The sequence below is a fragment of the Quercus lobata genome, chromosome 8, assembly GCF_001633185.2.
Source record: "Quercus lobata isolate SW786 chromosome 8, ValleyOak3.0 Primary Assembly, whole genome shotgun sequence".
Taxonomy (NCBI): Eukaryota; Viridiplantae; Streptophyta; class Magnoliopsida; order Fagales; family Fagaceae; genus Quercus; species Quercus lobata.
The window spans coordinates 59,911,785-59,928,083 of NC_044911.1; the positions used below are offsets into that span (position 1 = coordinate 59,911,785).

Genomic DNA, 16,299 nt, shown 5'->3' on the forward strand with positions numbered 1-16,299 from the left:
TTGACCTAAAAATCATTAAAAGCACCTAAAACTAGGAAATAAATCAACTAAACCTAAAATAACTTTTTTACATAAAAATACCAAAATTAAATAATTACAAAAATTAAATTGTTGATTTTGTCCTACATTAGACCCCTCCACTTGAAACAAAACTCGTCCTCGAGTTCATCTTTGAAATCTGAAATCTTTCATGCCAAGAGAACAAATACTTTCAATACTTCATCTTCTTTGTATTCTTACCAAACTTGAAAGTCATTAATTGGGCAATTTGAACTTCTTGTCCCTTGAACTTCATGCAATCAAAAATATTCACCAAATAAGTGTCAATGATTAAATCAAATCTTTCCACCCCAATAAAATTAATAATTTTTGTTTCGGTGTCTTCCACCAAAATAATAGGAGCTTGAATGTTGCAATCATCTAACTTAACGTCATTGAGATCGTTGACAACTTCCTCTATAATTTCTTCTTTTATGGTCTCTACTATCTTGACCTCAATATCTTTCTCTATAATATGATCCTCATTAATCTCCTCCGCAATCTTGATTTTAGGTTCTTCTTTTTATAATAAGATCTTCATGAACTTCCTCATAAACTTCTATATTTTCTTCAAGAAAAATGTGGTGTTCAACAAACAATTCTTCTCTTAATGGTAGAATATATAGTTCTCCAAAATAATTCAAGTGTGAACTTCTTGGCAAAAAATAATCTTATTTTGTACACAACAGAAGTTCATCACAATCTGAAGGATTTGATAGCAAGCATCTTTTTCATCCTTGGCCATGAGCGAATTTTGTCTTTACCTTGTTAGATTCTATTAGTCTGTATTCATTCTCACCAACGTAAGGCATACTCTCTAAGTTTATACAAAGCAAGTTTAACTTTTCTCTCATCACAAATATACTCATAGTCAAATAAATCCTCTAAATCAAGTAACCAATCAAGAATATATACTTTATAAGAATAACCATTAAAACATTTGATTCTCTTATAATGCCTATATGAAATTTGCTTACCAATAAGTTGCCCGTGAGGTATGTCTCCACGACAGTTATGCCTATTATTTTCATGCTTCAACGATAGCATCCTAGCAAAGATATTTGTGAGTGCTAGTTGTATGTCATGTAATACTTGCTAAGTTTTCTATCACTGGAGTTGCTACCATCTCATACGTTAGCTATCAGACCTAGATAAGTCAAGGCTCTGATATCAACTGATGCGGAAGCGTCAATAAGTAAAACACGTCTACTTCTAGAAACGAGAAACAAAACACGTTTGCTTCTGAAAATAATCTCAAATCCATAAGGGTTCCTTGAATCTTCAAGAATAAAGGGTGTTGAAATCCACCAGAGAAACAATAAGCAAAAGTCTGAATTTTTATTAATATCAATAATACTGAAAAATGTGTACAGATTTAAAGACCTATTTAACGGTTTTATAAAACTTGATAGACAAGAAAATATATTATAAAATAAGTCCTAATTAATACCCAATCATAATAGGAACCGAATTTGAAAAATCATTAAAAGCACCTAAAAACAAGGAAATAAATCAATTAAGCCTACAAAAACGTTTTTTACATAAAAATATCAAAATTAAATAGCTACTGAAAGCTCAAATAGTGTGAAACAGTAATATTTGTTTAGACCCCTAATTTTAAATTACGGCTTAATTGCTTTTACTCTAACTTATCTAAGTGTGGAACAAGAGTAAATGATACGTAATAAGCGAAACTAATCTCTAAGCCATAACCACAAGCAAACAATAATAAACATAAAGCTTAAAGAGTAAGGGAAGAGAGATGCAAATACAAGATAACACCGAGATGTGTTATTAAAGAGGAAACCAAAGAATTCGGCAAAAAACCTTTCTACAACCCTCCAAGTCGAAATCGATCTACTAGTGAATAAGTTGGAGTACACGAATATTAAAATGACCCTCCAAGCCTAATCTACCCAATGTACTTGAGCCTTCCAAGCTTCAGCTACAAACAGACTTCTTGGAGTCTTGTCTTTACTAGTTATCCAAATCTTGCAATATTGTCCGATTGCATTCGCCAAGCCTCACCAACTTCTTTTGGCAAATCCTAAATACTTCCTAAGCTCCAAAACACCCTCTACACTCTAAATAGGTGTGAATTGTGTTTGGATACAAATTTCCTCTCAAGGTATAACAATGGGAGAGGGAAAGGAAAAGAGACTACTAAGGAATTCTCACTTAAGGATAAGTAGCTCTCTCTAAAAGGTGGGTGTGTTGTAGAAACCTCTCTAAAGTTTTCTTTTGAATAGTTTCTTTACAATTTTGTGGGTAATGAGGGTATATATAGTATGGGTGAAAGGTATAAGAGTCACACTTAAAATCCTTCAGATAGAGAGTTTTTCGGGTCACTCGCGACTTGGCCTGAGTTGCGAGGTGACTCGTGAAATACAGTTTGGCACTTGACTCTTTAGCTTCTACCATGTGCTTCTCATGTGACCTTCGCAGGTTGCACCACTTGCAAGCCAAGTCGCGAGATCAACTTCTTGAGCAATCATCACCAACTTAATACTAAACCTAATACAATAAAATCCCACAAAATTCAAGGAAATAAATTAATATAATTACAAAACTTTTTGTTATGGAATAAGCCAACATAGATGTTATGTGAAAAACCATAACATAACAATTTCCCCATTTGGCTATTCTGTGACAAAACATCTTATAACAGACTCTAGACTTAAACGTGATTTTGAGAACAATGGCAAAACTTACTCACAGCTAAATCTAAAACCTGCGATGAACTTGGAACAAAATACCTGTATCTTGAAACACTTGTACAAAACACATTAGACTTTCAAGGTAAAGCAAGTAATAAAAGGACAAGTATAATGTAACAAGTAAAATGCAATCAAGTAGACATGATATGAAACATATAAGAGCAACTTGATCAAACATCAAACACTCATATGGAAATGACTACAATGATCACATAGGAAAGCAAATGATCATCCGAACATGCAATCAATAAAGTACTAGGCATAAAGAATGTATGCATGTCCAATTCATAAACACGATGCAATGAGAACAACAAAGTATAGATACTAATAGAAGCTCAAAGCACCGTATAGAAACAAGAAAATAAGCATAAAGTAAAACAAAGCAAAATAAGGTTTTCTCATAAAAGATGTCTTATCTCCCTTGGTATATGCATCTCCCTTATGGAATTCTCCCCCTAAGAATGTGCACAAGAAAGAGAATTTCTTCCCCTGAGAATGTGCACAAGAGTCATATAGAAATGACAATATTCTCTGGTATACTCTCTAGTATACTCTCCTTATTTTTGACACGAATAGATAAATGGGCCAAGAAGAATGAGGGAAAGAAAATAAGATATAAACAGGAAAAAGATGCATGAGGGGTATAAGATGAATGAGAAAATGAAGTTCAAACAAAAGGCAAAACACCTTAAAAACAAAATGCAATCATGTAAATTATTATTTGTTAAGAAAACAAACCTAATTTAATTAAGATTTACTTGGTATTGGGTTGCTTTATTAAAAAAAAAAAAAAGCGTGGATTTTAATTAGTTTCAACAAAGATAGTTTAGCACTCTTTGTAACTCTAAGGAGAAATTACACTTTACTCCCTTAAATTACACCTCATTTTACACTTATTTCCTAAATTATGAGAAAACATATGACTAATCCCCCTAAATTATACTCTTTTTACACGTACCATCGTAAATTATGAGAATGTACACTTTATTCACTTAAAATAAGAAAATTCAAGAAAATTGATCTTAAATTTTTTTTTTGGTGTCTTTTAGCTATGTATATTTTTTCAATATTGATTTTTTAATCTTACATAGCATTTTTATATATTTATTTAAATTTATCTAATATTATTATTTTTAGCCACATCAGCATCAAGTGCAACCGTGACCAAATTGATTATTACTAAAATGTGTGACCAAATTGACCGTAATTCTATAACCCTAAAAAGTAGGACCAAAATGATATTTTGGCCTTAAAACAAATTAACAAAAAATAAGTCTTATTTTATTTACAATTTGTAGTAGCTCTAGGATGGTCCAATTTGGGCAGTGGGAAACAGCTTAGACATTAGGCCGGGCCTTGGTGTTTCGTGCAATACGTCCATAATTCAAAACCCGATTAAACTTTTCAATTTTAAGGGTCTTTTTAGTAAGGTAGTTCAAACGACAATTTTTAGTGTGTGAAAAAAAGAAAAAAAAAAAAAAAAAAAAGCAGTTTGCTTAGAGATTTTTATCTGAGTCTTTTTCCTTCATCTAGTAAATAGTACCGCAGTAATGCTAGTGTAGTAGATAGTTTTGGTTTTGTAGAAGCCTCCGCCTTTTTCTTCCCCCCCCAAAAAAAAGCCTCTGCCTTTGAGCATATAAAGGAGACCATTTCCGAGAACTGTCATTCATTCTTCTACTTCATTTTGGTTGTCTTTGAAGTTCTGTTCTAAAAAAAAGGGGTCTTTGAACTTGTTGTTCCGGACGACAATGGCCAACAAGCAAGGAGAGGGCCCGGCAATTGGGATCGATTTGGGAACAACGTATTCATGCGTGGCAGTGTGGAAAAATGAAAGAGTAGAGATAATAGTGAATGATCAGGGTAACAGGACCACTCCTTCCTATGTTGTTTTCACTCTTATGGAGCGCTTGGTCGGTGTTGCCGCCAAGAACCAGGTTGCTAGGAACTCCACCAACTCTGTCTTTGGTAATCTCCAATAAATTCTTTAAAATTTGTGTTTTTTCACTTACCAATATCAATCTATGTTCTTGGCATTCTTGTTGAGGTTGTCATATTTTGTGTGTGTGTCTCTGACTCTGTTTCTGTCTGTCTGTGTCAGTATTTAGGGGTTCAAAACTTCAAACAATGGCCATCCTTTGTGGAATCCACCTCCCCTTTAAAACTTTACAATTACATACTGACATACACCCAGATAACTGCTATTTCAAAAAGTGGTTTTTGGCTTAGAGAGAGTGTGAAGATGCTAGTATGGATTGTTATAATAATAATAATTATTATTGATTTTTGTTTGTAATTCTATAGTTGGGAAAAAGGGATTTAAATCCTAGACGTTTCCATTAAAACATGCTATGTCGGATGGACTCCAAGTTTTGTGGAATCCAAAATATATTTGGATGTATGTTAGGCTATATGTAATCACTCTTAAATTTTGATCTAAATACTCACCACTTAAATTACTTTAAGAATGTTTAACAGCATTCATATATCATAACGTCATCTATTCAGGGTTCTATGTCGGAGGATAAGTATTCACACCTTCAATAGTAAAAAACTTATAACTGTTTTCCATTTCAGAATCAAATATGAATTCTTCTTTTTAGTAATTGTAATTTTCAACATTTTAATTAAAGTCCGGTTTATAAATTTCAAACTTGTATTATCAGCTCTAATCAAAACTAAGATTTTTAACTTTAGATCACAATGTTATCAACAGCAGCTTCCTGTGACAAATTTTGATTTTGATTTTTTTTTTTTTTAACTTATAAAATCTTATTAGGCTCCTGAGCTACAGGATATCCTCTTCCATTCCTTAAATTCACGAATTAAAAGGATACCTGTAAGTGAAAAAGGTCAATATTTAATCTTGCTGCTTCTTGTGCTCCATTCTTGTCTAACAGTTATTCCCTCTACTATTTGAGGTACCTGTTTCTTGATAGGGTATTGTATTGCAGATGCAAAGCGGTTGATTGGTAGGAGATTCAGTGTTCCCTTGGTTCAGAGTGATCAACCTCTGGCCATTCAAGGTCATTAAAGATCTTGGTGACAAGCCTATGATTGTGGTCAACTATAAGGGCGAAGAAAAGCACTTGGGTGCTGAGAAAATCTCATCTATGGTCCTGAACAATATGCGTGAGATAGCTGAAGCCTACCTGGACACAACTGTGAAGAATGCAGTTGTTACTGTCCCTGCCTACTTCAATGACTCCCTGTGTAAGGCTACAAACGATGCTGGAAGAATTGCAGGCCTAAATGTCCTACGTATAATCAATGAACCAATTGCTGCAGCCATTGCTTATGATATAGACAAGATGGCAAATGACATTGGCAAAAGAAATGTGTTGATTTTTTATTTGGGTTTTGGTGTTGCAGATGTGTGACTGGATATAAGTGGGAATTCCAGAGCTCTTAGGATGTTGAGAACTGCTTGTGAGAAAGCAAAGAGGATTCTTTCTTCTGCAATTGATACTACCATTGAAGTTGACTCTTTATATAATGGTATTGATTTCTTTTCAACTATTACCCGTGCCAAATTTGCAGAACTTAATATGGATTTATTCAAGAAGTGCATCACTATTGTGGAGAAGTGCTTGACTGATGCTAATATAGATAAGAGCTGCGTCCATGTTGTTGTTCTTTCGGGTGGTTCTTCTCGAATTCCCAAGGTGCAGCAGTTGTTGCAAGACTTTTTTGATGGGAAGGAGCTTTGCAAGAGCATTAATCCGGATGAGGCTGTAGCTTATGGAGCAGCTGTTCAAGCTGCAATCTTGTCTGGTATGAGAAATGACAAACTTCAAAACATCGTGCTCTTAGATGTAACCCCTCTGTCCCTTGGTATAAAGGCTAATAGAACGGAGATGAGTATTGTGATTCCAAGGAATACTGCCATTCCCACTGAGAAGGAGAGGCGCTACACAAGGTTGTCAAAATCGGGATCCTATGTAAGATCGTTGGAGGTATGTGGGATCGTGAATCGTAGGATCGAATCGTGGATCGTAAGATCCTACAGTATTTAAGGAAAAAACAAAAAATACATATTGGTATGTTAAATAATCACATAAATTATACATTCATTGATATAATTACCATACATCATTACATCCATTTGCAAGCATCATTTAAAGAGGCCAAAAACCTCAAAATGTGACACTCTATTGTGATATTTTTTATTTGAGTCCAACTGACACTCTCTCTACATTAGAGTGGAAAAACATGGTCTATTGGGATTTTATTTTTCATTTTGGTCTAACTGAGCCTTCTGTCAAGTTAAAAAAGATTATAAGAAACCAAAGTTGTTTAGGATCGTCAAAATCATGCGATCCTACTGATCCTGAACGATCGCTAAGATCCTTGAAAGATCTAGATCGTTTTGAGTAGGTGGAATCGTAAAATCGTAGGATCGTAAGATCCAGATCGGGATTTTGACAACCATGGCGCTACACCACTGCAGCTGACAACCAAACTCTTTTATTGTTCTCTATTTACGAGGGTGAAAGAGCAAGAGCTTGTGATAACAACCTGTTGGGAAAATTTAGGCTTCCTGATATTCCCCCAGCACCCAGGGGTGTTGCTAGCATAAAAGTTCGTTTTAATATTGACAATTTGACACTAATGGTATCTTGAACGTTTCTGCTAAGGAGATGACCACTGGTGTAATGAAGAATATCACCATCACAAATGATGAGTCAAGACTGTCCATTGAAGAGATTGATAGGATGGTCCAGGATGCAGAGACATACAAGGCCGAAGATGACGAACACAGGAAGAAGGTCAAGGCTAAGGATGCTTTGGAGAACTATACCTACAACATGAGGAATACTCTCAATGATGAGAAGATTGGTGCCTAGCTTGTCCTTGCAAGTAAGAAAAAAATTAAAGATGCTATTGAACAGGTGGTTGAGTGGTTAGATGGCCTCCAGCTCGTGGATTCAGAAGAGTATGCGGACAAATTGGAAACGCTCGAGAGCATCTGCAATCCCATCATTGAGAGAATTTATAGATAAAAACAAAATAAATTGAGCAGCACCACTGAACGGTGCAACATATGTAAGGGTGCAAACTATGTTATTAGTGTGACTATTTTGACGATTTTTCCAAACCTTTAACTCTAATTGTTTTTATTATGCATAATATGATTGATTGTGTGATGTGTGTGGGTGTGTGATGAGTCTCATATCGGATATTTACTGAGTTGAACTGGGCTTTATTAACAACTGTAAGGAGTTTTAATTGTGATTATTCCTTTTGAGGTATAGCGCAGACGTGACTAGCGCTTTTCCTTATTTACTGGTATAACACAGATATAACTAGCACTTTTTCTTTGGTCGTTACATATTTTTCAAAAAAAAAAACTCAATTGTTTTTATTAATAATTTGCCCCTGGCTGGAAATTTATTACTTAATCTTTATTTATGGTTTGTCATTTTTACTAGTAATCTGTCTAGCTTGGATATGGATTTATCTATATCTATACTCTATATAAAAAAGGAGAGTTGAGGTGCTTGTTTGACAAAACAACCTCTCAAGTGTTAAAACGGCAAGCCCAGCAAAAACAGTTTGAAGCCCAGCAGATTGATTGAAACTCTAAAACCATCACCATTAGATTGAAATTACTTAATTGTCCGTAACTTTATTCGTGAGCTAAATAAAAATGGGCCCTTTGTGTTGACAACTTTATGGGGCTGCCATTATGTACACGCTCAGACTTGAATTACTTTGTTGCTCTAAAGGTCTGTGTGAGCTGAAAAAAAAAAATTGGAGCCCTTTTGGTCTTTTCCTCTTCAAATCTGGACTCTTCTTGCCTTTATTATCATCTATATGCCTGCAACTTTTTGACTTTATCTTCATTCTTTTGATAAACACAATCACAACAGACGGTGAGAGGGATAGAGATAAGAAAAAAGAAAGGAAAAATTAGTAGAGGCAGTCCCTACTTCTGCAACCTCTCTTAGTCATTGTTCTCAATTGTTTGATATGTTGTAGTCTCTTCAGTATTTGGATGCAATCAAATTGGAGTAATTTTAAGTTCTCAGGAAGCGTGTAAGTACCTTTGAATTTTACAATATATTTAATGATTGTGTATTTTATATATTGGCTGTTAACATTCCTTGCTCAATTTGTTCGTTGACTATTATTTAAATTTGTATAAAAATTTGCAATTTGAATGATTGTTGGTATGGAAGATTTTTTTTTTCAGTAGTCGATTTTGGTTTCGAGATTATAAAATCAAAATTAACATTTTTAATGATTGTGTTGTGAGATGAATTTTATATTTGATAGTATAATGAGTTGTGGTGTCTCATGAGTAATTAGACCATTTTATATAGATGAAATTTTTATTTAGCATTTGGGTTTTAAGGATTATGGCTGACGATAGAAGTAAGAAACCGACGAGTAGTCCGAATAAGAGAAAACGGTACAGTGCGCAGTCAACTGACTGTAACGAAAATATCTTGAAAAAGAAAAAAGAAGTGTGTGCAGAAAAAAGGAGTGATGCAAAGAACAAAAGGAATTGGTATGCAACACTTTCAAGAGAAAAGAAACAACAGCTATTAAGTAAGAAAAGGGAGGCATATGCAAAGAAGAGGAAGCTTATGATTGATTGTGAGAATTCTTCATCAAATTTTAGCAATAGGCATCAAAAATATTGTCATCAATGATGGCGATCATAGTAAACAAGCAGGTAAGATAGTTGGGAATGAGTTTAATAAAAGGAAATTAGTAAAATTCAGGAATAGTTAATTTTTCCTTTTTTGTGTGTGTATACTGAAATAAAAACAAAATCTCCCTTTTGGCAGTGGTAGCGGCAAGATGTAGGAATCATTAGGAGTGATTTCTTCTTGTTTTATCTCTGTCTTTCTATCTATCTCTATCTTTTAAATCACTGCTACTTGCAGTCTTCAATCTACATTTCTTCGTCTATAAAGCAATTTTTGGAATAACAGCAAACTCTGTGAAGGTACTCATTAGGCCAACCTCTTGTGGAGACTCAAATGATGGATGCACTAGAAATGTTGTTTATCAAGAAGTATTAAAGCTGGCAAAATTGCGTTAATATTTGGAGATTTGATTATGGAGGTTTGGTTTTTGCGTTGGATTTCATTTGTAATTTATGATATCTCTATAGTTCTTTTCAAATATTGGAAGTTTAATCTTATTTTCATGCTTGATCTGGTTTCAGGTTGAGATTGAAGCTACAAGTTCAAAGGAAATAGAGTCTATATTCTTTATGTCCTGTATCATTTTTGTAAGTTAATTTTCCATAATACTGTGTAATATTGCATGCTTTTTACTTGACCACTTATATATTTTTGTTCAATTTAGCTGATATTTATTTATGTTTTATTCATAATCTTATTCTTGTTGCTTATCTTTTCTCTACAATCAATATGACTTTACTTTTGCAGACCAACAAAAAGATTAGTAAAACAAAGAGAACCGAGTCTACTCCTTTAGGCTCTAGGCACAGGTGTTGATTAATCTCCTTTTTTACCCACATTTTGAATTCCCTGCCTCCTATTTACTGATTATATCTAGATTCTTTATTTGACATCTAAATCAATCTCTTCCTCCCATAAATTGCAGTATTATAATTCTTATACCTTGTCTTCATTGGACTTGAGTTTGTATGGCTGTCTTGGGAATACTAAATAAAAGATTACCCATTCGTCCCTCTTTAATATCCATCCATTTTGAGGTGAGCTTTCAATTAATTAATTATCACTCTCTTAATATTCTATTTTGACTCCCTCTATAATTTTGAGTTTTTGAGTTTTTTATTTTTATTTTCTATTTCATGGATTTGAGTATGTGGAATTTATGAATCTTCGAATTTTATATTGAAGGTGGAGTACCAAAAATTGCTTTATAGAGGAAGAAATGTAGATTGAAGGCTGCAAGTGGCAGTGATTTAAAAGAGAGAGATAGATAGAAAGACAGAGATAAAACAAGAAGAAATCACTCCTAATGATTCCTACATCTTGCCACTACCACCGCCAAAAGGGAGATTTTGTTTTTATTTCAGTATTTCGGTCAACAAAGGGGCAGGTAATTTCTCTCTGTGAATTTCTAATTTAATTCATTCCTTACAAATCTACATTCATGAATTTCCACTATTTTGAATTTCTATATCTTCTCAAGAGAGCATCAATTACTGCCTCAGTGTTTAATATATCCACTTCTATTATTGGAGCTGGAATTCTGGCACTGCCTGCCATTATGAAGGTGCTGGGTCTTGGGCTTGGAATTGGTATGATAGTGTTTGTGGCTATACTGACAGAGGGTTTGTTGGAAATTCTGCTGAGATTCGGTAGGGTGGGAAACTCTCACTCTTATGGGGAAGTCATGAGGGATGCTTTTGGCCGTGCTAGGAGGTTGCTGCTTCAGATTTGTATCTTGGTTAATAATGTTGGGACACTCATTGCTTACATGATCATCATTGGTAATATTTTATTTCTAATTCTTTAGACCATGAGAGAAATTTATTCTACTTTTACTCTTTTTTAACTCTTAACATATAGTATGGACTTTATTCAAGAAGATCAAGAATCAGTTAACTTAAAAAGTTTCTGCTTTGATAAAATATAAAGGTAAAGAAGATGTGTTTACAGATAGTAGGATTATTGGCTTAAAAAATTTGCATGAATTGATGAATGCTATCTTGCATTCTCTATTAGCAAATGAGGTAGACTTGTTTATGCTGCCTAATATAATTTCTAACCTGGTTTTTCTTTTTCTTTTCCTTTTTGTGGGCATCATTTATTCTTTCAAAATATAATAGTTTAAGCCAATGAACACTATAGCTCAAGAGCTACCTCTCCCTTTAGCACTAGCATTGAAAAATGCTATGCTATATTATTATACCATCTCAAAAAACCACTTTATTACTTATACCATCCCATTTTACAATACCTCTCACATCCTAAAACTCTATTCTTATTAAAATATTATTCTTTAATCTTTTTTTTTTATTTCTTTTTAACCAATATATATATTTTTTTTATCAGTTCCACTTTCCTAGGCTTTCCAACTGTTTTTTTTTTTTTTTTTTCCCTCAGCCTCCCTCAACCTCTAGCATCGGTTCATCTCACAGAACCACACACACAGAGACCCATCAACAGAGCCACGCACAGCCACACACACAAACCATCAAACAAGAGCCAACAACGGCCACCACACCCACCACCCAAGCCACCGATCAGAAATCACACCGCCGATTTGAAACCCACCAGAGCAAACCCATTCAAAAAATATCATCATTGGAGCTACCAATGATCCACCCAACCGATCCACCCATCGATCAACAAATCTACCGTTTCAAACCGATCCACCCATCGATCAACCCAATCGATCCATCCACCAAACCCAGCTCGTTGATCGACGATGAGAGATGAACAAACCCACCGGTGATCATTGGTAGCTCCGTCGATTTGAAACCCACCGGAGCAAACCCATTCAAAAAATATCATCACCGGAGCTACTAATGATCCACCCACCGATCAACAAATCTACTGTTTCAAACCGATCCACCTACCGATCAACCCAACCAATCCACCCACCAAACCCAGCTCAACGATCAACAACACCCACCACACCTACACCGTCACCCACGAGCCAAACACCAGACCCACAACCCAACAACGACCCACAACCCAACCACAACCCAAACACCGGACCCAACAGAGAAGGAAGAGAGAGCAGAGGTTGCGTTTGGGTCCGTAGAGAGGAAAGAGCAGAGATGGAGAAAAGAGAAGAGAAGGAAGAGAGAGAAAAGAATTGTGGGTTGTGAGGAAAAAATGGACTGAATAAAATATATATATATATATATATATATATATTTTTTTTAACATTCTGCTACAGTACAATTCTAAGTTTAGAATTGTACTGTAGCATTATTGCAATATTTTTTGCAATAGTGTAGTTTAGCATTGTTTGATGCAAGTGGTTTTGTCCTCTAAAATGTCAAAAATGTCTTAAATATGCCTTTAGCACTTTTCAATGCTAGTGCTGGGCACCTCTAACTTATCAATAAAATAAAATATTAATTACTATTCTAATAATGACGTAGTTTAAACTATTCTAATCATATCATAAAATATTTATTTGGAGTTAGATGGTGTTTTGCACGTGCAAGCAACAAAACTAGTCCTCGTAAATGCTACAGTTTGTTTGGATTTTAGTGTCTCAGATTAGATTAAGAAGCCATATGAATTGATTAAGTCCATTTGGGAACCTTTATTTTGCTGAAAGGATGTAAAAAAAAAAAGAAGTTAAAAGCTGACTCTTGGAGCAATGAGACCCAATTAATAGTGCAATGGGACCTATTTTAGAAGCAAAAATAAGCTTACTTTTTTCTCAAGTTTCAAACGCAACGAAAAAGGGTTATCTCTGACTCTGTTCATGGAGAGGATAAATTGCCCCTGTTACATAGAGTTTGTGAAATGTAAAACCACCCTGAATTTATATTGAGAGAAAAAAAAAAAAAAAAATTCTGATTCAAGATATGAATTTTTTTTATCCTTTTGAGAGAAATAGTGGAGGAAAGGATCCTGAATCAATCGAGACACCAACACTGGGATTTCTATATGGAAATTCGAGGTGAGGATCATAAGCTTATCTAGCCATACATGAGAACAGCAATGCAACCTTAAAAATATCCCCTCCCCACGTTTTCGTATACAACTCCACTTGAATATCCAGTAGTAATTGATATTAGTTGTTAATAAAAGCAAACTGTGCCTCAAACGACAGTTTGTCATGTACCATTTTGTGAAAATAAAAGATGCAATTTTCCCCCTCCTGAAGAACAGAGTTATCGATGTAGGCAGGTACTGTTAGGTTTTAATTTGGTAAATTCCTGGAGACAAATTAAGGGTGGTATTTCAATGTATGTAAGTTAGAGTTAAAGAGTGTAAAAGTCTTTTACAATGTTTTTTTTTTTTTGGTGGTGTGTGTGTGTGTGTGTTTGTTTGTTTAAGAATTTGAAGACAAGCAAGCTCACTCAGGTAAGTTCTAGATTGCTCGACTGCTTGAGCGATCATTATTCGAGATACAGAAATTTCATGTGACACTCATGATCGCTCGAGCAAGTTTCTCTGGTTTTGTTTTTTTAGTACAAAACAAGGAATTTGTCTTAAGGGCCAATATATGAATAAAACAATTTTGATCTTTAAGAATTAGAAATATACAAAAATTCAAAAAACAAGTGATACATAAAAATCTAAACTAATATTTATTCACCATTAGCAAATATAAACAAATGAAAGCCACAAATAACTATTTCTTAATACATTTCAACTAAATCATATGATATATTAAAATGGAACTCAATGTTTCCCATCAAACTCATTTATGATTATTTTTGTACAAATTTTGCAACAATTTCCATAAAATTTTTTTTTTTTTCCTTTTAAGTAAAGAATAAAAAAATCTGCTTGAATATCATCTTCCATTTTGTTATGAAATCTAGTTTTGATTATATTCACAATTGAAAATAATCAGTCCCATGTGATACGGGGTATTTTGATGTCTTGTGGGCCTTTAAAGAGAATTGATTTTTCCCATGTGAAGAGGCAAGGTAATAGACTTGCTCACTTGTTAGCAAAGCATGCTTTAGGCATTGCAGATTATTTGACTTGGATGGAAGAGACCCCTTGCTTCTTAGAGCAAGCTCTTCTCCATGATGTACACTTTGATTTTTCTGAATGAAAGTTGTAGTCTTCCCATCAAAAAAAAAAAAAGAAAATGAAGAAAATAATCAGTCCGTAGTTGCAAATAAAAATTGGACAAGTAACTATAGCCACTCTATTTTTAATTAGTAGGCTATTGGTTTTCTAGTCGTACTCACCACTTTTAATGGCCAATCACATAACATTTTCCATGGAAAGCCAATAATTTAACACCTACTGATTGAGTTCAAATTATACTAGAGGACAATACCCAAAAACTACACCATACTAAAATTCGTACATTTATATAACATTTCATAAGCAAGACATATCCACTATTTTCTTTGAACATCATGTTCATGAAATGAGTAATATTGACTTCAATATGCTTATGAACATACCTTTGTTTGAAGCATGATTATATGCACATTTCCAATCAAAGTGTGATCAGGTAATTAAATCCATATTAATTAACCAATTTGAAAACTTAGGTGATTAAATCCATATTAATTACCTTAAGTTGAAAACTTTGGAAATCAAATCCCTATTGATTAAGAAGTTAAAATTCTATCACTTTTGTCAAAAAAAAAAAAAAAAAAGTTGAAATAAAATACATATTGATTATGTGTGAAATCAAATCCTTATTGATTAAGGTTGAAAATCAAATTTGTTATAATTAAGTTGAAATCAAATCCATATTGACATTGGCACAATTAAAATATATTTAATATTTTTTTGAAGTCCAACTGTCGAAGTATATTATGCTTAAAAATTCAGGGATGGATTCAATATTTTAAGCTAGTAGGGGCCGGAGTATAAAGAAAAAAAATCAAAATGGGCATCCATATAGTATTAAAAAATTATAAATACTCAAAATCGTTATTTCTAAATATATTAAGATGCAATCATTTACCAACAAAAAGAAAATAATGTCTTTTTTTAATACTAGGCTGTCTAGGGATTTTTTTTTAATTTTTAAAGTTAAAGCATTCACATTGATGGTGCTAAAAATTTAACTTTTAACATCTCAAAAAGTTACTTTATCTATTTTACTATCTCATTTTACTATACATCCAATATAAAATGTTCTTTTTTTTATTTTTTTTTATAACTTCATTTAAAATAATATAAAAAATTCATTAAAATAATAAAGGAAGTGAGAGAATTTATTTATTTTTAATTGAAGAAAGAGATATAATCTTAATAAAATATTGTATTTTATTTTTAATAACTTGCTACAGTCACTATCAGTTTACTGTAGTTGTAAAAAATTTAGTTTTAACTTCTTCAATAACAAATAATTTTTTGATTCTTAGGTGGTAAAATAGTTTTTTTTTTTTTTTTTGGCTAAAATATTATCACCATTGTGAATATTTTTATTGTTTTTGTTAAGTTTTTTTTTTTAGATAGTTGCTATTTGGGTGAGGCTAGTTAGGCTTATTGTGGAGAAATGAGATCTAAAGTTTTGGAAGGGGGTCTAACTATAAAAATGAAAAATATTATAACTAAAAAAAAAAAAGGGGGACTGGGGGTGGGGGGGATAGTAGCTTTTCATAATTTTTTAAATTCTTGCAAATAAAAGTTAGTTATTTACAAACAAACAAATATAATCAATTCTAAAAAGTTCTTGAATACTTAACTCAATCAAGGGAATAAAATGGAATGATTATAAGGGAAGGAAATGGAATTGAATGTATCTAAGTAAGGGAAATGAATGGAATGTAATTGAATTAAGAAATCTTGATTGGATGTTTTAAAATAAAGGAATGAAAATGAATAGAATGTAAGTAATCTTATTGGAGAGTAACATAGAGGAAATGAAATAGAATCATTTTATGACAATATTATTATTAGATCTCTATTTTAAAATAAAAGGTTGA

At 33.2% G+C, this 16,299-nt stretch overlaps 1 protein-coding gene and 1 pseudogene across 6 annotated transcripts; both read left to right on the forward strand.

The window, feature by feature from the left end:
* The first annotated feature begins 4,487 nt into the window (after positions 1-4,487).
* On the forward strand, positions 4,488-7,820 carry LOC115955369 (annotated as a pseudogene).
* A 668-nt stretch (positions 7,821-8,488) lies between these two features.
* On the forward strand, positions 8,489-11,258 carry LOC115955370 (amino acid transporter AVT6A-like). Of its 6 annotated transcripts, none has more exons than XR_004084127.1 (7): positions 8,489-8,792; positions 9,650-9,830; positions 9,934-9,999; positions 10,160-10,221; positions 10,338-10,449; positions 10,598-10,799; positions 10,915-11,258. XR_004084127.1 is itself a non-coding variant. In XM_031073479.1 (2 exons), exons 1-2 carry the CDS (start codon positions 10,719-10,721, stop codon positions 11,217-11,219), a joined length of 408 nt encoding a protein of 135 aa, XP_030929339.1. In that variant the 5' UTR covers positions 10,575-10,718; the 3' UTR covers positions 11,220-11,258. The 6 variants fall into 6 exon arrangements, 1 of the variants encoding a protein (XP_030929339.1); XR_004084126.1 differs by having other exon boundaries at positions 9,698-9,830; XR_004084128.1 differs by having other exon boundaries at positions 9,712-9,830.
* The last annotated feature ends 5,041 nt before the right edge of the window (positions 11,259-16,299 follow it).

What these genes read in the sequence shown, in the direction of transcription:
- LOC115955370 (XM_031073479.1), top strand. Translation starts at nt 10,719, where the DNA reads ATGATTCCTACATCTTGCCACTACCACCGCCAAAAGGGAGATTTTGTT. An exon ending in TTCGGTCAACAAAGGGGCAG is followed by an intron (nt 10,800 to 10,892) that starts GTAATTTCTCTC and finishes TATCTTCTCAAG; the next exon opens with AGAGCATCAATTACTGCCTC.